This window comes from Carlito syrichta, unplaced genomic scaffold (assembly GCF_000164805.1).
Source record: "Carlito syrichta isolate Samal-C Ts95f unplaced genomic scaffold, Tarsius_syrichta-2.0.1 Scaffold309408, whole genome shotgun sequence".
NCBI lineage: Eukaryota > Metazoa > Chordata > Mammalia > Primates > Tarsiidae > Carlito > Carlito syrichta.
The window spans coordinates 557,572-576,736 of NW_007253504.1; the positions used below are offsets into that span (position 1 = coordinate 557,572).

General features: G+C 37.7%; 1 protein-coding gene across 1 annotated transcript in view; it reads left to right on the forward strand.

Annotated features, from left to right (window-relative positions):
• CFAP36 (cilia and flagella associated protein 36) overlaps positions 1-19,165 on the forward strand; it is a 32,463-nt gene that overhangs the window by 3,447 nt on the left and 9,851 nt on the right. The window contains exons 2-4 of the mRNA XM_008067208.2: positions 337-401; positions 1,005-1,106; positions 15,739-15,853. Of these exons, the coding sequence (XP_008065399.1) occupies positions 337-401; positions 1,005-1,106; positions 15,739-15,853 (282 nt within the window). The remainder of the gene's footprint in view (positions 1-336; positions 402-1,004; positions 1,107-15,738; positions 15,854-19,165) is intronic.

Genomic DNA, 19,165 nt, shown 5'->3' on the forward strand with positions numbered 1-19,165 from the left:
GCGCTACCACGCCCGGCTGATTTTTGATTTATTGTAGAGATGAGGTCTCGCTGCCCAGGCGGGTCTTGAACCCGCGGGCTCAGGCAATCCACTCACCTCAGCCTCCCAAAGACGCAGAGGGTTTACAGGTTGAGCCACCGAGCCCGGCTTATTTATATATTTTTAAAAGAAAAGCTGAATTCAAAGCTGAAGAGCTAGGTTATATGAATTCAAAGCTGAATTCAAGAATTCAAAGCTGAAGAGCTAGGTTATATGAACAATTGTTTGTAAGGAGTGGGTTTTTGCATTTACATAAATGATTTTTTTACACTATGCAATATTTTCTTTTAAATTTAGTTTTTGATGATGAAGAAGAAAGCAAATTGAGCTATACAGAAATTCATCAGGAATACAAAGAACTAGTGAGTACTTTTTTCACTGATTTTTAAAGGTAATTAAGATAATATTACTTGTAGCTTTTCTAAATGTAAGAAATGGATTTTTCATTAAATTTTACAAAAATTCAGTCTGCCCTAACAATTCTGCCAATTATATCAGTTTCCACAGGTTCTCTGAACATCTCATTCTTATGGCTTCTTAACTCTTTTGCTCTAGAATCTAAGGAATGATTTTACAATAACTATTTATGGGTTCTTGCATCTCATCTTTAAATTTTATCCTTATTTTGCTGATGCATCCAGGGATGTATTAGTCATTTAGTTGTGATTGTTTTGTGATTTTTAAAAATGCCTCTGGGAAGCAGAAGAGTTGAACCACACTGAACTTCATATTCCTGACTTCAATCATTTCTAGTTAAGGAAATACAATTTCATGTGATTTTCTGCAAAAAAATTAACTTTTGTTTCTTGGTGAAAGACAATGTCACTGCCACATAATACAATATTATGTAGATTAATATTTGTAAAAAAAAGCATTTTCCTATATTTTTAAACTCAATATTTAATATGCAAACTGTTATTTAGAATTTTTCTATGTAATTATAAAAGTTAAATTTTCTCTTTTAGGTTGAAAAGCTGTTAGAAAATTACCTCAAAGAAATTGGTATTAATGAAGATCAATTTCAAGAAGCTTGCACTTCTCCTCTTGCAAAGACCCATACATCACAGGTTTTAGCTTTGTATTATTCTGCTAACATATAGTTTTAACAAAAATACTGTTAAATTTGAATGCTTGATTGTGAGAGGTGAAAAGATAATTCATCACGTGGAGTTTTTTCTTTGTTTTTAGAAATGATCATTTAAGACATTAGTGAACTGATACAATTAAAAATGAGCTTTCTGAACTCAGAACTATATAATAGGATCACAGGGTTTATACAAACATTTTAAAAAAAATAAATAAACTGTTTTATTTATATGCAGCTCTGTTCATTCTGCACTTGCTCCTTTTTAAATCTTTTTAGAGCCTCAGTCGAAAGTTCCTGGAAATACTCTCTGCTCTTGGAACTACTTTTGTTGTCTCATTAGTGGTGCAGTGCTGGGCCGAAGTAGCAATATGTATATTTATAAACTAATGTGTATTGAGATGTGTATTGAGGGCTTGTCCTAGTTGATGTTTTAGGCACTTGACATGTATTATTTCATTTAGTCTTCCTGACACCTCTTAAGAAGTTGGTACTTTTTAACTTTCATTTAGAAATGAGGAAACCAAAGCACAGACATGTTACGCAAGTAAGTCCAAGGTCCACAGCTAAATAAATAGTAGTAGTATAGCCATTATGCTTGCTCAGAGGTTGAGAATAGGGATGTGTTGTTACTACCCAAGTAGCCTTCTTTTCAAAAATTTAATCCTATCTTCTACCAAATAATTTCTTAGCAAGATATAGTAAGAATTGTCTGTGATGTGATCCCAAGTTACATTTTTAGTCTTGATCTCCTGCTGTAGTTTTCCAGTACATTATGTACTACTTTCATTTCAGGTCATTCCCTCTTTTAAAAAAATTTTTAATTTTAAAGATGTAAGGTACAATTCGGGGTTAGGTATACAAACATTCATTATGCAGTTACCCTTATTGATGAGGTGCTACCCCCCCCCCCCGTCATTCCATCTTATGAAAACATCTGTGTTTTGCCTTTGCTCATAATTAGTCCCTTAACCTGGGATGTACAGTCCTGTCCCAACCAACTCCTCCATTCCTCCCTAGCCTACCGAAATTCTTCTCATCATCAAGACCTTGCTGAAATGCTTCTTTTATAGCAGCTTTGCTGCTGCTTCTAGTTACACTAGTAGAACTCCTTCTACTTTACTAGCAACTTTTAAATTGATATCATTGGTACTCTGCCTTGAATTATAGTTTCCTACAAGTCTGTTTACCCTACTAGGTTGTAAGTCCTTTGAGCTGTTTTTAGTGTCTTTGCACTCCCAGCTAGTAGAACAGAGATGAAAACTTAGTTCTTTTTTTTTTTTTTGAGTTGTAGTCGCCTGACTAGAGTGCAGTGGCCTCGACCTGCTGGGCTCGACCTGCTGGGCTCCGGCGATCCTTCCGCCTCAGCATCGACCTGCTGGGCTCCGGTGATCCTTCTGCCTCAGCCTTCCAAGTAGCCGGAACTACAGGCGCGCGCTACCAGCCCAGCTAATTTTTTGATTTATTGTAGAGATGAGGTTTCGCCAAGTTGCCCAGGAGGGTCTCGAACCTGCGGCTCAGGCAATCTACTCACCTCGGCCTCCCAAAGCGCGGGATTACAGGTTGAGTCACCGAGCCCGGCAAAACTTAGTTCTTAATAGGTAATTCTCAATAAATATTTGTCAAATTATCTTGTTAGTATGGCCTAGAAGAAGTTGCTTAGACTACTGTTTAGTATAGCTCTTCCGGGTGTAGTTCTTTTTTGTACAACTTCTCATTTGAAGATCACTTCTAATTCTAGAGATAGAAAATCTTTACTTTTTATTTTATTACTATTATTTTTTGAGTTGGGGGTCTCATTCTGTTGCCCAGACTGGACTGCAGTAGCATGATCATGACTCACTGCTGCCTTGACCCCTTGGACTCAAGAGAAGCTTCTGCCTCAGCCTTCCACCGTAGCTGGGGTTACAGGCACGTTCCACCCACACTTTGCTAAATTTTTTAATTTTTTGTAGCCTAAACTGGTCTCGAACTCCTGGGCTCAAGCAGTCCTCTCACCTTGTCCTCTCAAAGTGCTAGTATTAGAGGCATGAGCCACTGTGCCCAGCTGAAAATCTTTAACATAACATGACATTAAAATATATTTAAATATTACTGTTGTACCCACATTAATGTAAAAAATACTATTTCATTAGTTTATAATTCTGTCAAATATAATTATTTATAATTATTCTATAATTATATATTATATATATCATATACATTATAATTAAAATTTTTTTTAAATTTGAATAAATAGAGGCAGGGTTTTCCTCTGTTGCCCAGACTGGTCTTGAACTCCTGGCCCCAAATGATCCTTCTGCCTTGGCCTCCCATAGTGCTGGAATTACAGGTGTGAGCCACCATGCCTGGCCAGTTGTTTATAATTCTATAAAGCAAAAGATGTTTTACAGTTTATCAATAGGTTTTATTCTATATGTACCTTCATTTTAGTGTAAGAAATAACCACAGACTTAGTTTCTTTTCTTTTTTAATTGAATAGGAAGGATTTGATTGCAAAGTGTTAACTGGTATTTAAATTTCTCTTAAAACATTGGTGTTTGTTTTTGTTTTCTTTCTTTTTCAGGAATACTTTTCTGTTTTGGTCAAATTTGTTCTTAGCTAAACTTTTGTGAATGAGCCTGAATTACTTTGTGAATGAAGATGTTCACAATAATAGTAAACACAACTATCTTTTGTTGTATTATCAGGATAACTCTCATTTATAAAGGTAGATGTCTGTAGTTATAAAATACTATTTTTAGATCAAGATCAACACTTCTTTCTCTTTTATTCTACCATATACCTTTTGATTTATTTAGAATTGATTGGTAGTACAGTTTTATTATAGATAAAGAAGCAAACCTTTGAAACAGACATACATGTGTGTCCTGGATCTTTCATTTACTAGCTGTAAGGCTTCAGACAAGAGCTGTTTTAGTTTTACTTTCTTAACTATTCTGATTCTCAGTTTTCACCTCCATGAAAAAGGGATATATTCTACTTTTAAGGATTTTTTGTGAAGTTTAAAGAGATACTGTATATAAAACATTTAGCACAATGGCTGGCATATATCAGGTGGTCTATAAATAAATGGAAGCACCTCTTGATTAAAGGTATATTTTGGTGGTTGATTAGCAGTGTGCTAATTAGGCCAGGGTCATGGGTTCAATCCCTGTGTGGACTAGTTAGCATTACTCTCTATTGGAACAAACTTTTACTTACTAGATACCAATTGGCAACACTGAATCAGCACAAGGCTGGCACCATTTCAGAAAAACAGGTTGAAGTACGTTATTTACTGCTTGGCAGCAATCTGATCTTCATATATGAAGATCAGAATGTTGATTCCAGTATGCCAATATGGGTTGCCTAAGAGTGAACTCAACAAATCAGTTACTTGCTCTGGATAATTTAAGAGGTAATTTTTATTTTGTTTTGGTTTGCTTGGTTTGGTTTTAATGTTCTAAACCAGCTGACAATTCCCATTAAATTGTACTCCAAAAGCAGAATTGAAAGATTCTTTTCACTGGTTTGGTCATCATTAGAACTAGATCCTGGTGAACTCTTTGTGTATTAAAGCCAGCAAGAGTGGCAAGGAATGCATCAGATGAAGAGCTCTAGTGAAAAAACCAAAAATACCACTGACCCAACTCTTTAACAGCATGTTCTTCTCTTATATATGTGTGGTTTCTAGAGAAATGTCCTTGAATTAGGATATTCTTCTAAATACTTCCAGAAAATATGGTAATATAATAAATACTGACATTTATTATTTCAGTTGCCTTGAGCTGAATTTTGAATTTTGTGGTACTTTCCAGTTGAAATAGATAAAAATTGACTTTGTTCATTGTTTATGATTTTTTTTAGTGAGAATAAAGCTTATTACTAATTTCTGTTTATGGCCAAAGTCAGTGAATTCCAATGGCAAGAGATAACAGATATTCTTGTTTTTTACTTGATTTACTTTGACCTTTATAAAATGGAAATAACACTTTTAGAAACATTTGTTTTATGATAATTAGTAATTTGGGGAAATTGTACTTTTTTCCCCTATAACTTACACTGTTGAAGGATTACATAAGTGGTGTTACCATTTTGTTTCTAAAAATACACACATGTAATAATACTATTTTGTATAAGTGCTAGAAAGATTTTTAAAAATTAATAGGCTTTATTTATTTATTTAGAGTTGAGGTTTCTCACTCTGTCATGTAGGTTGGAGTACAGTGTCACAATCACTGCTCACCATAGCTTTGACCTACTGGGCTCAGGTGATCTTCCTGCCTCAGCCTCTCTAGTAGCTGGAACTTCAGGTATGTGTCACCACACTTGGCTCTTTTAGAATTTTTTTGTAGGGACAAGGTCTCACTATGTTGCTTAGGCTGGTCTCAGGTTCCTGGGCTCAAGCAGTCCTCCCGCCTTGGCCTCCCATGCCCATGCCCAACCAGGGTTCAGTCTTTATGCTGAGAATATAGCAAGCTATGATTGCACCACTGTACCCCAGCCTGGATGACAGAAAGAGACTGTCTCTTTTAAAAAAAGGTTCTTTGCACTTTTGGGATACTAGTCCTTTATCATCAAACATTTTGCAAAATCTTATTTCTGTGGCTTATCTTTTCATTCTCTTAACAGTGTCTTTCACAGAGCAGGTTTTTTTATTTTAATGAAGACTCATTGTAAACGTGATACATTTTTTTCTTTTATAGATTGTACTTCTGGTGTAATGAAGACTCATTGTAAACTTGATACATTTTTTTTTCTTTTATAGGTTGTACTTCTGGTGTTGTATCTAAGATATTATCAGCAAATCAAAAGTTATCTAGATATTCTCCTATGTTAGCTTCTAGAAATTTTATAGCTTTGTTTTTATATTTAAGTCTGTGATGTATTTTGAGATAATTTTTAGGAAAGGAGTAAGGACATTGTTTACAGTTATTTTTTAGCATGTGGATGTCCAGTTTGTTCCAGCACCTTTTGCTGAAAAACTGTTCTTTTCTCCCTTGAACTGCTTTTGTTTCTATATCGATTATCAGTTGATGTTTGTATGGGTTTATTTTGGAGTTCTATTCTGTTCCATTGACCTTTGTGTTCTAATATAAATGGTATTTTGTTCCTAATTTAAAATTCAAGTTGTTTGTTGCTGGTATAATAGGAAAGCAATTCACTTTTATTTATTTTATTTATTTAATTTCATTTCGAGTTAGGGTCTCACTCTGTCACTTAGGCTGGAGTGCAGTAGCATGATCATGGCTCACTGAAGCCTTGCCCTCCTAGGCTCAGGTGATCATTTTGCTTCAGCTAGGACTACAACATGTGCCATCCTGCCTGGCTAATTGTTTGATTTTTTTGTAGAGATGAGGTCTTGCTATGTTGCCCAGGCTGGTCTCAAACTCCTGGGCTCAAGCAGTCCTCCTGCTTTGGCCTCCTAAAGTGTTGGGATTTCAGGTGTGAGCCACTGCACCTGGTCTAACTTTTATATAGTAACCTTGTATCTTGTATCCTTGCTATAGTTAATTCCAGAAATTTTTTGAAAATTGATTTAAAAAAATTTCTATAGTTATGTCATTCATGAACAAAAACAGTTTTATTTTTTTTCAATCTGTATACCTTTTATTTTATCTTCCTGTCTTATTGTATTAGCTAGGACTTCCAGTATGATGTTGAATGAAAATTATGAGAGGGAACACCATAGTTGTTAGGCAATTTCATTATTGTGTAAGCATCATTGTGCCTTATTCCCTACCTTAGTGGGAAAGTATGTAGTTTCTTACCAGTAAGTATGATATTAACTGTAGGTTTTTTAAATAGATGTTCTTTATCAGGTTGAGGAAATCCCTCTCTATTCCTAGTTTACTGAGAGTGTTTTTTTATTTGAGTTGGAGTCTCACTCCGTCGCCAAGGCTGGAGTGCAATGGTATGCTCATGGCCACCCCAGCATCGACCTGCTGGACTCAGGCGATCCCTTCTGCCTCATCCTTCCAAGTAACTGGAACTACAGGCATGCACTACCATGCCCGGCTAATTTTTTGATTTATTGAGGTCTTGCCAAGTTGCTTAGGCTGTTCTTGAACCTGTGGGTTTAGGCAATCCCTTCACCTCAGCCTCCCAAAATGCTGGGATTACAGGCTTGAGCCACTGTGCCCGGTCTGAGAGCATTTTTAAAAGATCATAAATGGATGTTGGATTTTGTCAGATACTTTTTCTGCCTCTACTGATATGATCATATGATATTTCTTCTCTAGTTCATGGATGTCTGTTGTGTTGATGAATTTTCAGATGTTGAACCAGACTTGCATACTTGGAATCAATCCCATTTCATTGTAGTATATAATTATTGTCATACATTGTTGGATTTAATTTCCTGATATTTTATTGAGAATTTTTACATCTCTGTTCATAAGAGATTTGATCTGTAGTTCTCCTTTCTTATAATATCTTTGGTTTTGATATTAGGGTAATGCTGACCTCATAAAATGAGTTAAAGAGTAATCCCTCTATTTCAGTTTTCTGAAAGAAACTACAGAGAATTGGTATAGTTTCTTTCTTAAATGTTTGATAGAATTAACCAGTGGACTCCTCTGGTTATGGTGTTTTCTGTTTTTGAAAGTTATTAATTATTGATTCAACTTCTTTTATAGATATAGGGCTGTTCACATTACCTATTTCTCCTTGTATGAGTTTTGGTGGATTGTCTTTCAAAGAATTGGTTTGTTTCATCTAGGTGTAGAGTTGTTCACAGTATTTCTTTTTACTATCCTTTTCATGTTCACGAGATCAGTAGTGATAGCCTCATTTTCATTTCTGATATTGTACCTGCTCTTTTTTTTTTTTGTTAACCTGGCTAGAGGCTTATCAGTTGTATTTATCATTTCAAAGAATCAGCTTTTGTCTTCATTGATTTTCTCTATTAATTTCCTGTTTTCACTTTCATTGATTTCTTAATTCTTTTTCTGTTTACTTGGGTTTAATTTGTTCTTTCTTCTAGTTTCCTAAAGTGGAAACTTAGATTATTAATTTTGAATTTTTTTTCTTTTTAAATACAGTCATGCATTGCTTAGTGATAGAAAAACATTCTGAGAAATGTGTTGTTAGGCAGCTCCATCATTGTGCAAATATCCTAGAGTGTACTTACACAAACCTAGATGGTACAGCCATTATAAACTTAGGCTGTATGGTAAAGCCTATTGCTCCTAGGCGATAGACCTGTATAGCATGTTACTGTACTGAATACTGTAGGCAATTATAGCACAATGGTGACTATTTGTGTATATAGTAAAGAAGTACAGTAAAAAGAGGGTACAAAAATTTATTTAAATTTATTTAAAAAATTTTCTTCAATAATAAATTAAGGGAGGTGGAATTGACAGTAGTGGGAAACTGCCAGGGGAGGGCAGGGGTGGGATTGGCAGTAGTGGGAAACTGCCAGTTAGATCCAATTGACTGAGGTGCTGTTCAGTTCAACTGTGACCTTACTGATTTTCTACCTGCTGGGTATTGAAGTCTCTAACTATAATAATGGGTTCATTATGCAGTAAGGGTACCTGCATAATGAACATTTGTATACCTAACCCTGAATTGTACCCCACATCTTTAAAATAAAAAATAAAAATAATTAAATTAATCATAACTTACTGTAACACTTTATAAACTTAAAAAAAAAAAACCTTTTTGGTTATTTTATATAACACTTGGCTTAAAACACAAACATATTGTATAGCTGTACAAAAATATTTTGTTTCTTTATAGCCTGATTCTATATGCCTTTTTAAAAAAACTTTGGAACTTTTTTTGTTAAAAACTAAGACCCGCCGGGCTTGGTGGCTTAGCCTGTAATCCCATGCCTTTGGGAGGCTGAGGTGAGTGGATTGCCTGAGCCGGCGGGTTCGAGACCTGCCTGGGTAGGCGAGACCTCATCTCTACAATAAAATAAAAAAAAAAATTAGCCGAGCGTGGTAGTGCGCGCCTATAATTCCAGCTACTCGGAAGGCTGAGGTGGAAGGATCGCTGGAGCCCAGCAGGTTGAGGCTGCGGTGGCTGGGAGCGGCCACTGCACTCCAGTCTGGGCGACAGAGTGAGACTCTAACTCAAAAACAAACAAACAAAAACCAACAACAAAAAAAACCCCCAAAGAACTAAGACCCAAACACATATTTGCCTACATAGGATCAGGATCATCAATATCACTGTCCTCTACCTCCTCATCAGTAGAAGGAATATACTTTAAAATAACAATAAAAGTATAACATAGTAAATACGTAGACTAGTAACATAGTTGTTTATCATCATTATCTAGTATTATGTACCATACATAATTGTATGTACTGTTCTTTTGTTGTTGTTGTTGAGAGGTGGTTTCACTCGATTTCCCAGATTGGAGTGCAGTGGCATGATCATAGCTCACTGTAGCCTCAACCTTCTGGTCTCAGGTGCTGCTTCTGCCTCAGCCTCCCAAGTATCTGGGACTATAGGTGCGTGCCACTATGCTTAGCTGATTTTTTTGTGGAGACAAGGTCTTATTATGTTGCCTAGGTTGGTCTTCAACTTCTGGGCTCAAGCAATCCTCCTTCTTTGACCTCCCAAAGTGCTGGGATTACAGGTGTGAGCCACTGCACCTGCCTGTATTATACTTTTTGTTTACCCCAGAATTACACTAAAAAACATGAATAATATAAATAGTATGTTGCACTATGATGTTACAACAGCTACTGTGTCACTGGACAATAGGAACTTTTCAGCTCTTTTATAGTTTTTTTTTGGGGGGGTTGAGGTCTCACTCTGTTGCCAAGGCTAGGGTACAGTGGCATGAGAACGGCTCACTGTAGCCTCAACCTCCTGGGCGCAAGTGATCTTCCCACCTCAGTAGGTGGGACTACCAACGTGTGCCACTATGTCTGGCTAATTTTTTTATTGTTTGCAGAGACTAGGTCTCACCATGTTGCCCAAGCTAGTCTTGAACTCTTGGGCTCAAGCAGTCCTCCTACCTCAATCTCCCAAAGTACTGAGATTATAGGCATGATTTACCACACCTGGCCCCTTTATAATATGGGAACACTATCTACTGTGGTCTGTTGTTGACCAAAATGTATACATGTTCAGTGCTATAAATTTCCCTCTATGTACTGCTTTTGTTGTACCCCCCAGAAGTTTTGATAAGCTGTATTTTTATTCATTTAGGAATATTAAAAAAATTTCTCTAGAGACTTCTTTAGTCCATGTGCTTTTTAGAGTTTGTTGTTTAATGCTAGTTTTTTTTTTTTTTGAGTCAGAGTTTCACTCTGTTGCCCAGGCTGGAGTGGGTGGCACACTCACGGCCACCACAGTCTCGACCTGCTAGGCTCAGGTGATTTGTCTGCCTCAGCCTTCCAAGTAGCTGCAGCTACAGGTGTGTGCCAACATGCCTAGCTAATTTTTCTTAATTTATTGTAGAGATGAGGTCTCCCCAAGTTGCCCAGGCTGGTCTCAAACCCAGGGGCATAAGCAGTCTTCTTGCCTCCACCTCTCAAAGTGTTGGGATTACAGGCCACCGCCTCTGGCCATATTTTGTTTTTTCCAGTTATCTTTTGTTAGTGACTTCTAGTTTAATTACATTGAGATCTGAGAGCAGACATTGTATGATTTCTGTTCTTTTAAATTTGTTATGGTGCTTTTTATGGCCCATAGTGTAGTCCGTCTTGGTGAATGTTCTCTGTGAGCTTGAGAATTTGTATTTTTCTATTGTTGGATGTCAGTTAGATCCAATTGACTGAGGTACTGTTCAGTTCAGCTGTGTCCTTACTGATTTTCTACCTGCTGGGTATTGGAGTCTCTAACTATAATAATGGGTTCCTCTGTTTCTCCTTGCAGTTCTAGTTTTGCCTCACACATTTTGATGCTTTGTTGTTAGGTGCATACACATTAAGGATTGTTACGTCTTCTTGAAAATTGATCTCTATTATTATGTAATTTTCATCTTTTATTCCTGATTATCTTTCTTGTTCTGAGGTCTGCTTTGCCTGAAATTAATATAACTTCTTGGGCTTTCTTTTTTTTAAAATAACGTCATTGAGATATAATTTGCATACCATAAAACCCTTTTGGAAAAATTTTTAGTTGTGTTAAAATATATAACATAACATTTACCATCATAACCATTTTTAAGTGTACAGTTTAGTTATGTGTGTTTACTTTGTTGCGTAACTAATCTTTGGAACTCTTTTCATCTTTCAAAACTGTGAAGCAGGTTCACTGTGCACTTGTTTCCAACTTGTCTGAGTTCTGTGAGACAGAACATACTCATACATAGTAAGTTACAAGAAGCATGCTTTATTGTTTACAGATAGGCAGCAAAGGACAACAGAAGTCGATGATTCATTGTGAGTCAGTCCTGCAAAACTTGGAAAGCTGCCTGGGGCAGATGGAGTCTCAACCGCACAAGCATACTTGTACCACAGATGAGGGACCCCAAAAGACAGTTATCTGGGGTTATATGTCTTGGGGCCACAAGACTCACTGGCCTAAAAAGCACTGGAGGACATCCTGTTCTGGGTGGGTAGACTAGAACAAAGCCTGGACTGTTCAGCAAGCTACCCCCTTATCTCTGGGTGTTGCATTCCCAGTGCATTCTATTCTACAGTTAATCTTGAGAACTACACACTAGAAAAGGGGAGAACTGGTTGGTCCTAGACCACCCGGAGAACTGTCCTGCAGAACTGATACTCTGTACCCATTAAACAACAACTCTCCATTCTCTCCTCCCCACAATTCCTGGCTACCTCTGTAAATTTAACTTTCTAGGTCCCTCCTATAAGTAGAATTATAAAGCATTTGTCTTGTTGTGAGTGCCATTTCCCCCTTAGCCTGATGTCCCCAAGGTTTGTTATGTGTCAGCATGTGTCCGAACTTCTTTTTTAAAATGCCGAATAATATTCCATGTATGTATTTGGCTTTTTGTTTATCCATTCATCTGTTGCTTCCACTTTTTGACTGTTGTGAACACAAATGTACCATATGACTTTGAGACCCTATTTTCAGTCCTTTTGGTTATATACCCAGAAATGGAATTTCTGGATCATATAGTAATTCTATTTTATATTTTTTGATGAGCTTGACTAAATAGTGTGTCACTGAGCAGTACAGAGAACTCTTAATCTACTGTCACATGTGATCCCTTTAAGAGGATCTTAAAATAATGAGATTAATTAGCCTGTGTAATAGGAAGCCAGCTATCATCTATGGTCTTTTTGTAATAGCAACAGATATTTATTGAATATTTACTGGGTACACTGTGGTCTAGCAGGCCAGGCACGCTGGCTCACACCTTTAATCCTGACACTTTGGGAGGCCAAGGCAGAAGTGTCACTTGAGCCCAGGAGACAAGCCTGGGCAACATAGCCAGACTATGTTTCTAAAAAAATGTTTTAAAAATTAGCTGGTTGTGGTGTTGTGCTTTTGTAGTCTTAACTACTTGGAAGGCTGAGGGAGGAGGACTGCTTAAGCCCAAGAGTTTAAGGCTGCAGTGAGCTATGATCACACCACCGTACTCTAGCCTGGACGACAAAGCGAGACCCTATTTCTAAGGAAAAAGAAAAAAAAGTTGACCATCTAGCAAATATACTTGCTAAGACCTGGGTTCTCATGTGTAGCCAGTATGCAAATTTTCTCAATGGAGCAGCACAATTGTATAGAATGATTTGTTCCTTTCCAAGAGATGGGAAGAGTTAATTATAAGAGAATAATAAGCAGAGATAATAACAGAGGAAACAGGCTAAGTGTGAACATGTTTGAGTGTCTTTTTAGTGTAATGAAGTCAGATTCTGAAAGCCTGAGTATGTTTTTTAAATATGCATTTCTCAAATGTAGATAAATCACCTTTGCTTTACCTTATAGTCTTCTTTCAAAGTAGTTTGACATTTCAATTAATTTACCCGATATGTAAGATTATTGTTTTAAAAAGTTAGTTACTTCTAGTTTCTTGGACTAACTCTTGTATTTAGTTCCTCTAATTGCCCTTACTGAAATCTCTTAGGAGAAGGGTGTTTCATTTCCTTGGACCAGAAAAGCTCAATTACTGTAAAGTTGTTAGGTTCAGCACTCCATTTAACCAACATCAAAAGGGCCAGAACAAATACTTTTATGTACTTTTCAGTTACAAAGTGCTTTCTCATTGTATTTAATCCCAACGTTAATCTGAAAGTTATTATTGTATTTTTTTCATTGTAAGATGCAAATTTTTCATATCATAATCCATCTGAACTAAGAATACATTTTATAATTTTCTGTGGCCTGCGCGACTGCCTTGAGGGTCCCGAGAGAGAGCAGCAAGAGATTAAGGTAGACACAGACACAAAGACAAAGAAAAGCTGGGGCCAGGTGGGACACAAAGACAAAGAAAAGCTGGGGCCAGGTGGGACACTTTCCTCTGAAGGAGAAGAAGTGATCCCAAACTATCTCAGCATGTTTATTTTATAATGAAGCACAAAGAAAGTTGGAGGTCTGTAAGGGAGGCATAACGGAATTTTGTTGCTACCTAAAGGCGAGCAGTTCCACAGTTATCTTGTTGTGGCTAAGGCTTTATTTATGCTATGTGCACCTGGACGTGTGAGCATCTGAGTCACCGTTTCGTGTAGCAGGCTGCATCCCTTGCCTTTGGCTAGGACGTAGAGTTAGCAAGTGAGAACCTTGCCTATGAGCTTGGGGCCATTAAGCAAGACCTTGCCTTTGCTTGGGACCTTTACTCAAGGCCTGCTACAGTGACAATGTTCGTCTGCTCCCCACATCACATCCACTCCCGACAATAATTGATGGTGGTATAGTTTAATTGGTAGTGTTGTTTTTCTGCGTGGTACTTAAAATAATGGTTTGTGTATTAGATTCAATGAACTACTATATAAATTTGGTTATTATTATACTAATTTTACTGATGAAGAAACTGATGTCTGAGGACTAAATGACATATCCAGAGTCTCAGAGCTGGTGCATGGTCAAGCTGGAAGCAGGCTTTTGGTATCAAGTGTTCATTTTCTTCCCCAATGTACCAATGGTTCTCAAACTTTAATGTTATAAGAATTATCTGGGGAGATACACGGGCATCCAACGACCAGAGATTTAGATTCATTATGTCTAAGGCAGGGCTCAGGAATAGACATTTTAACAGTCCCTCTTTCCTAGGTTTGTTAAGAGGGTTCAAGGGTCACACTTTGAGAAATCCAGCATTATAACTTTAAGTATCAGTTCAGTCTCTACCTTGCTGATAGAAGCTCTGGTTGACACATTGCTATCAGTAGAAATGCCCTTCAAATGTTTGTTAGTGATGAGGATAAATTACTTGGTATTTCTAACAAAAGGTCTGTGAAACTCCAGAACAAAGTTATGTGGTGGCATTATCTCAAAAAGGGACTCTAGCTGGGTGCGGTGGCTCAATCCTGTAATCCCAGCACTTTGGAAGGTGGAGGCAAGAGGATTGCCTGATTCCAGGGGTTCGAGACCAGCCTGGCCATCTTGGTGAGACCTCGTCTCTACTATAAATCAAAAAGTTAGCTGGGCATGGTGGCATGTGCCTGTAGTTCCAGCTATTTGTAAGGATTACCTGAGCCCAGCAGGTGGAGGCTGCAGTGGCTGTGAGCGTGCCACTGCACTCCATCCTGGGCAACAGAGACTTCTATTCAAAAACAAAACAAAACAAGAAAGGGGCTCTGGCAGACACCACTAATCACAGAGGGTGCCCACAGTTCTTTTCAATACTGAGCTCTGGGATGCAACTTTTGGTCAAACACAGGTAAAACCTATTTTCCATCCCCTGCCCTAGGGCCTTCTGGACAACATTGTTTGTGAATTTAAGGGAAAATAAACATTCTTTTTTTTTCAGTAAAGCTTATAGATGTCAAAAGAGCTGTTTTTGCATTTTACCTTTGTTTTGCTATACTGCAGGTGTCTAGGATGTGAGCTCATTGCTGGGGGAAGGGCTTCTTCCTCTTTTGAATAGAACTCTTTGGTGGAGTTTTTGTTGAGGTGTTCTCTAAGACAGTATTGCTGCTGCCTACCTTGTAAGTAGGTAAACACTCTTGGTTGTTTGGTAAACACTCTTGGTTGCATGTGGCCACCTTTTCCATTAATATCATATAAAGCTAGAAATAAGATTCTAGTAAGGTGGATGAGATTGGAGTGTTTTCGTGTATTTCAAATCTTGTTCTGTTTTTTGTTGATTAGCTTGGGAATTGGTTTGTTCCTGACTATATAATATTCCCAGTAGTAAGGAAGAATTTATTGGGTATTCTGCAGTAGACATTTTTTTTCTTAATTTTATTACACTTACAAACAGTACATTTTAGGTAATAGAATATAAACCAAATAGATATTATTTTGGCCAGATTCCTGTGTTGTTTTTGGAGTTATTCAGCACTGGCTTATTTAGAAAATGTATCAGTCAACATTAGCTTCCTGGAGGCTTGAGGATTTGGAGAGTCAACTTTTTGAGAACACTATTTTATTCTAAAGGCTTTTAAAATCTTAAAATTGTCCTTTTGAGTCATCTAATCATAAATAATAAAGTAGCAGTCTTGAGTTAATGTACCGTTTTGCAGTGGCAATGATTTGAACATGTGGGAAATGATTTTAAAACTTGAATTTTCATTTAACTTCCAGACTTCTTTCCACAGGCCATTTTGCAACCCGTGTTGGCAGCAGAAGATTTTACTATCTTTAAAGCAATGATGGTCCAAAAAAACATTGAAATGCAGCTGCAGGCCATTCGAATAATTCAAGAGAGAAATGGTAAAATTTTTTTATAGTTTCAACTACTCTATTTTATATGGTCTCAAATGTACTTCCTTTTATACATTTATTTCAAGTTTAAAAGTCTTTAGCTAAGAGATTTAAGAGTGTAAACTTCCTGATCTATGTGTATTTCACATCTCAAAAAAAGCAGACTAGAATTTGATTAATGATCATTTAGATTCAGAGAACTTCATTTTCTGCCCAGCCATCATGTTTATGAAATTCAGTGTTTTTGAGTGTCACGGTTACAATTACTGTGGAGAAGCACAGTAATTGTAACCCTTTTCCTCCTGGCTTATCATTGTTAGGATATCTGTAGGAGACAGTAGTTTTTTTTTTTTTTGAGTTGGAATCTCACTCTGTCACCCAGACTGGAGTGCAGCGGCCTCTCCGTTCACCGCAGCCTCGACCTGCTGGGCTCTGGCGATCCTTCCGCCTCCGCCTTCCAAGCAGCTGGAACTACAGGTGCGCGCTACCACGCCCAGCTAATTTTTGATTTATTGTAGAGATGAGGTCTCGCCAACTTACCCAGGCTGGTCTCGACCCCCAGGCTCAGGCAATCCACTCACCTCGGCCTCCCAAAGTGCGGGATTACAGGCTGAGCCACCGAGCTCGGCCGAGACAGTAGTTCTTAAGCTTTAGCAAGCATTGGAGACAGAGGCCTTGTTAAAACACATATGGCTGCCTCCTAGTTTCTGATTTAGTAAGTCTGGAGTACTACTGATAATTTGCATCTTTAACAAGTTCCCCAGGTGCTGCTAAAGCTGCTGGTCCCGGATTCACACCCATACCGAGATCCACTGTTGCAGGGAAATGGGCAGATACGATCACTTCAGCATCGTACCGTTAGTGGAAGAGAAAAAAGAACGTATAGCCCTGTTTTATCCTCCTTGGCTTTCTATGTCTCCTGACTGTGCTCAAACTCACTTTCTCTCTAGCTCTTCCTGCTTTGTTCCCTTCTTATGTACACAAACTACATTTGATATCCTTACTCAAAACAGCTGAGTTTCTAACCATACTTCTTGTTGTTTTACCATCTTTTTTTCAACCCAGATTATCATCTGTGTTTCAGATTTCTAGCTCTGGTAGCCTCACCTTAATTCCTATGTATTCTTTTGCTCAATAGATTGCCACTGATATTCTTTACAATTGCACGTTTGATGGTTTGGCCGCAGAACCTTTCCTTTTATTGTTTCTTGAAGATGAGAGCTATAGTTCAGTTGTGTTATTTGCTTCTAAGGGTCTGGAACCTAGAACAATGGGTTTCTATTGTTGCCAGGTAAATATGAGAATATTGCATGACCCTTGTTGGGAAGTTTCCCCTTTATTTGTCCAATGTGAGTGGAGACTCTATTCCTTAGAGCCAGCCACCATTATAACCATTCACTAAAATCTAAGATGCTTTCCCTACCAGCTAGTAGAGCTGTTTTCTGTGGTTAGAAGATAATCCCCTAAACCCTGAAGAGTGCATGTGACACAGTGCTGTTACTTTGGTGGAAATAAGTTTGGAAAACAGTCTCTCTTTCTTTCTGCCATAGTTGGCTCTATAAAATCCTTTCCTCTAAATTTTCCTGAAATTATACTTTATTCTGACCTGTGCGTAGAGAATTTTAAGAATTATTTTATGTTTTGAGGGTATCAGTTTTGATAAAGGAAGTAGTGAACTTGACATTGAGCTTTCAGTTTGGAGTTTAACTGGAAACGTATTTAGACTTTAATAAAAAGGGAATAAATACATATAGCTTGATTTACTGGGATGTCTTAGCCTGCCGGTAACAAAACACCCCAATGAAAATGGCCTAAACAGTTTGAAATCATCATATCATAGAACAAGAAGTTCAGAGGAAGGGAGAGAAGGAAGATAGGTTCAGCGTTAATATTTTATTTTTATTTTTAGAAAGCAGGATTTATTGAGAGGACAGAAAAACTCCCACAGTGGGAGGAGACCCGAGGGGGTTGCCCCAAGGTTAATTTACTGGCCCAGTGATGTGATCAAGGACCCTAGCACTTTCTATCTTTCTATTCTGCCATTCTCAGAATCTTCTCTCATGACTGTACTCTGGCAGCATTGAATGAAGACTCAACAGTGTCTCAGGAAGAAAAGGGATGACTCCCCCTGTACATCTCCTTTGGTTAGCAAGACAATTTCGTGGACTCACTTTAGTTTTCTCCTCAGGTCCTATTGATTAGTATTGGAGTCACTTGCCTTTTTTTAAACCATCAGGTAGGGAGAATAAAACTACTATGATTGGCTTAAACCAATCATGAGCTACTGTCCTGGGATGGGGGAGGGCCCTGCTTCTAAGTAGTTCGCTACCTGATAACTCCACAAAACCTGGCTTACGTTATCAAGGGAGGAGGAAGAGAATGATGTAGAATAATGACTGCTATCACAGTGTGGGACAGTTTGCTTATGTTCAAACGTAAACTAATGCTTGGTTTCTGCTACAAAATTTTTAATACATGTATCTAAGAATATTGGTTAACTTAGATCGAAGAGTGAGTACCTATATCAATATTGATTGTAGTTCTCTGAACTGCAGACTGTTTGAAAATTGCCTTTGTGGTGAGAAAAACTTTGAAGGGTATCTTGATTCTTGGTTGTACCTTATCAAACAGTTTGGGGAAAATGCAAGTCAGAGCATTATTTTGATGGTTGTTAAGTACTTCATACTGATGTTTTATTCTTCTCTTAGTACTTTTAATTTTCCTTAGAAAGATTATTAAAAGAATAATAATTTTATACATTTTGACTGAGCAAAAATGCATTTAAGCTTGGTTGTATAGATGTCAGTTTTCTGGTTGTGATATTGTAACATTATCGTTTTGCAAGATGTTACTACTGGAGGAAACTGGGCATAGGGTACATGACATATTTCTGTATTATTTCCTACAACTTCATGCGAATCTTCCGTTATCTCAAAATAAAACATTTAATTTTTAAAAATGCGTGTAAACATCAAGGGGAATAAGATAATAAAGCAGATTCAGAATCCTATAGTTATATGTGAATAAAGAAATGGAAGGTAAAAATTAAGAGACGTTCTGCTAATGTTCTGGAATGTAATAATTATAGATGTAAACAGAACGCTTATTACCAGTCCACCTGCTACCAGCAAGATATAAGCCGGGCTCGGTGGCTCAGCCTGTAATCCCGCGCCTTTGGGAGGCTGAGGTGAGTGGATTGTCTAGCCCGCGGGTTCGAGACCCGCCTGGGCAACTTGGCGAGACCCCATCTCTACAATAAGTCAAAATGAGCCGGGCGTGGTAGCGTGCGCCTGTAGTTCCAGCTACTTGGAAGGCTGAGGC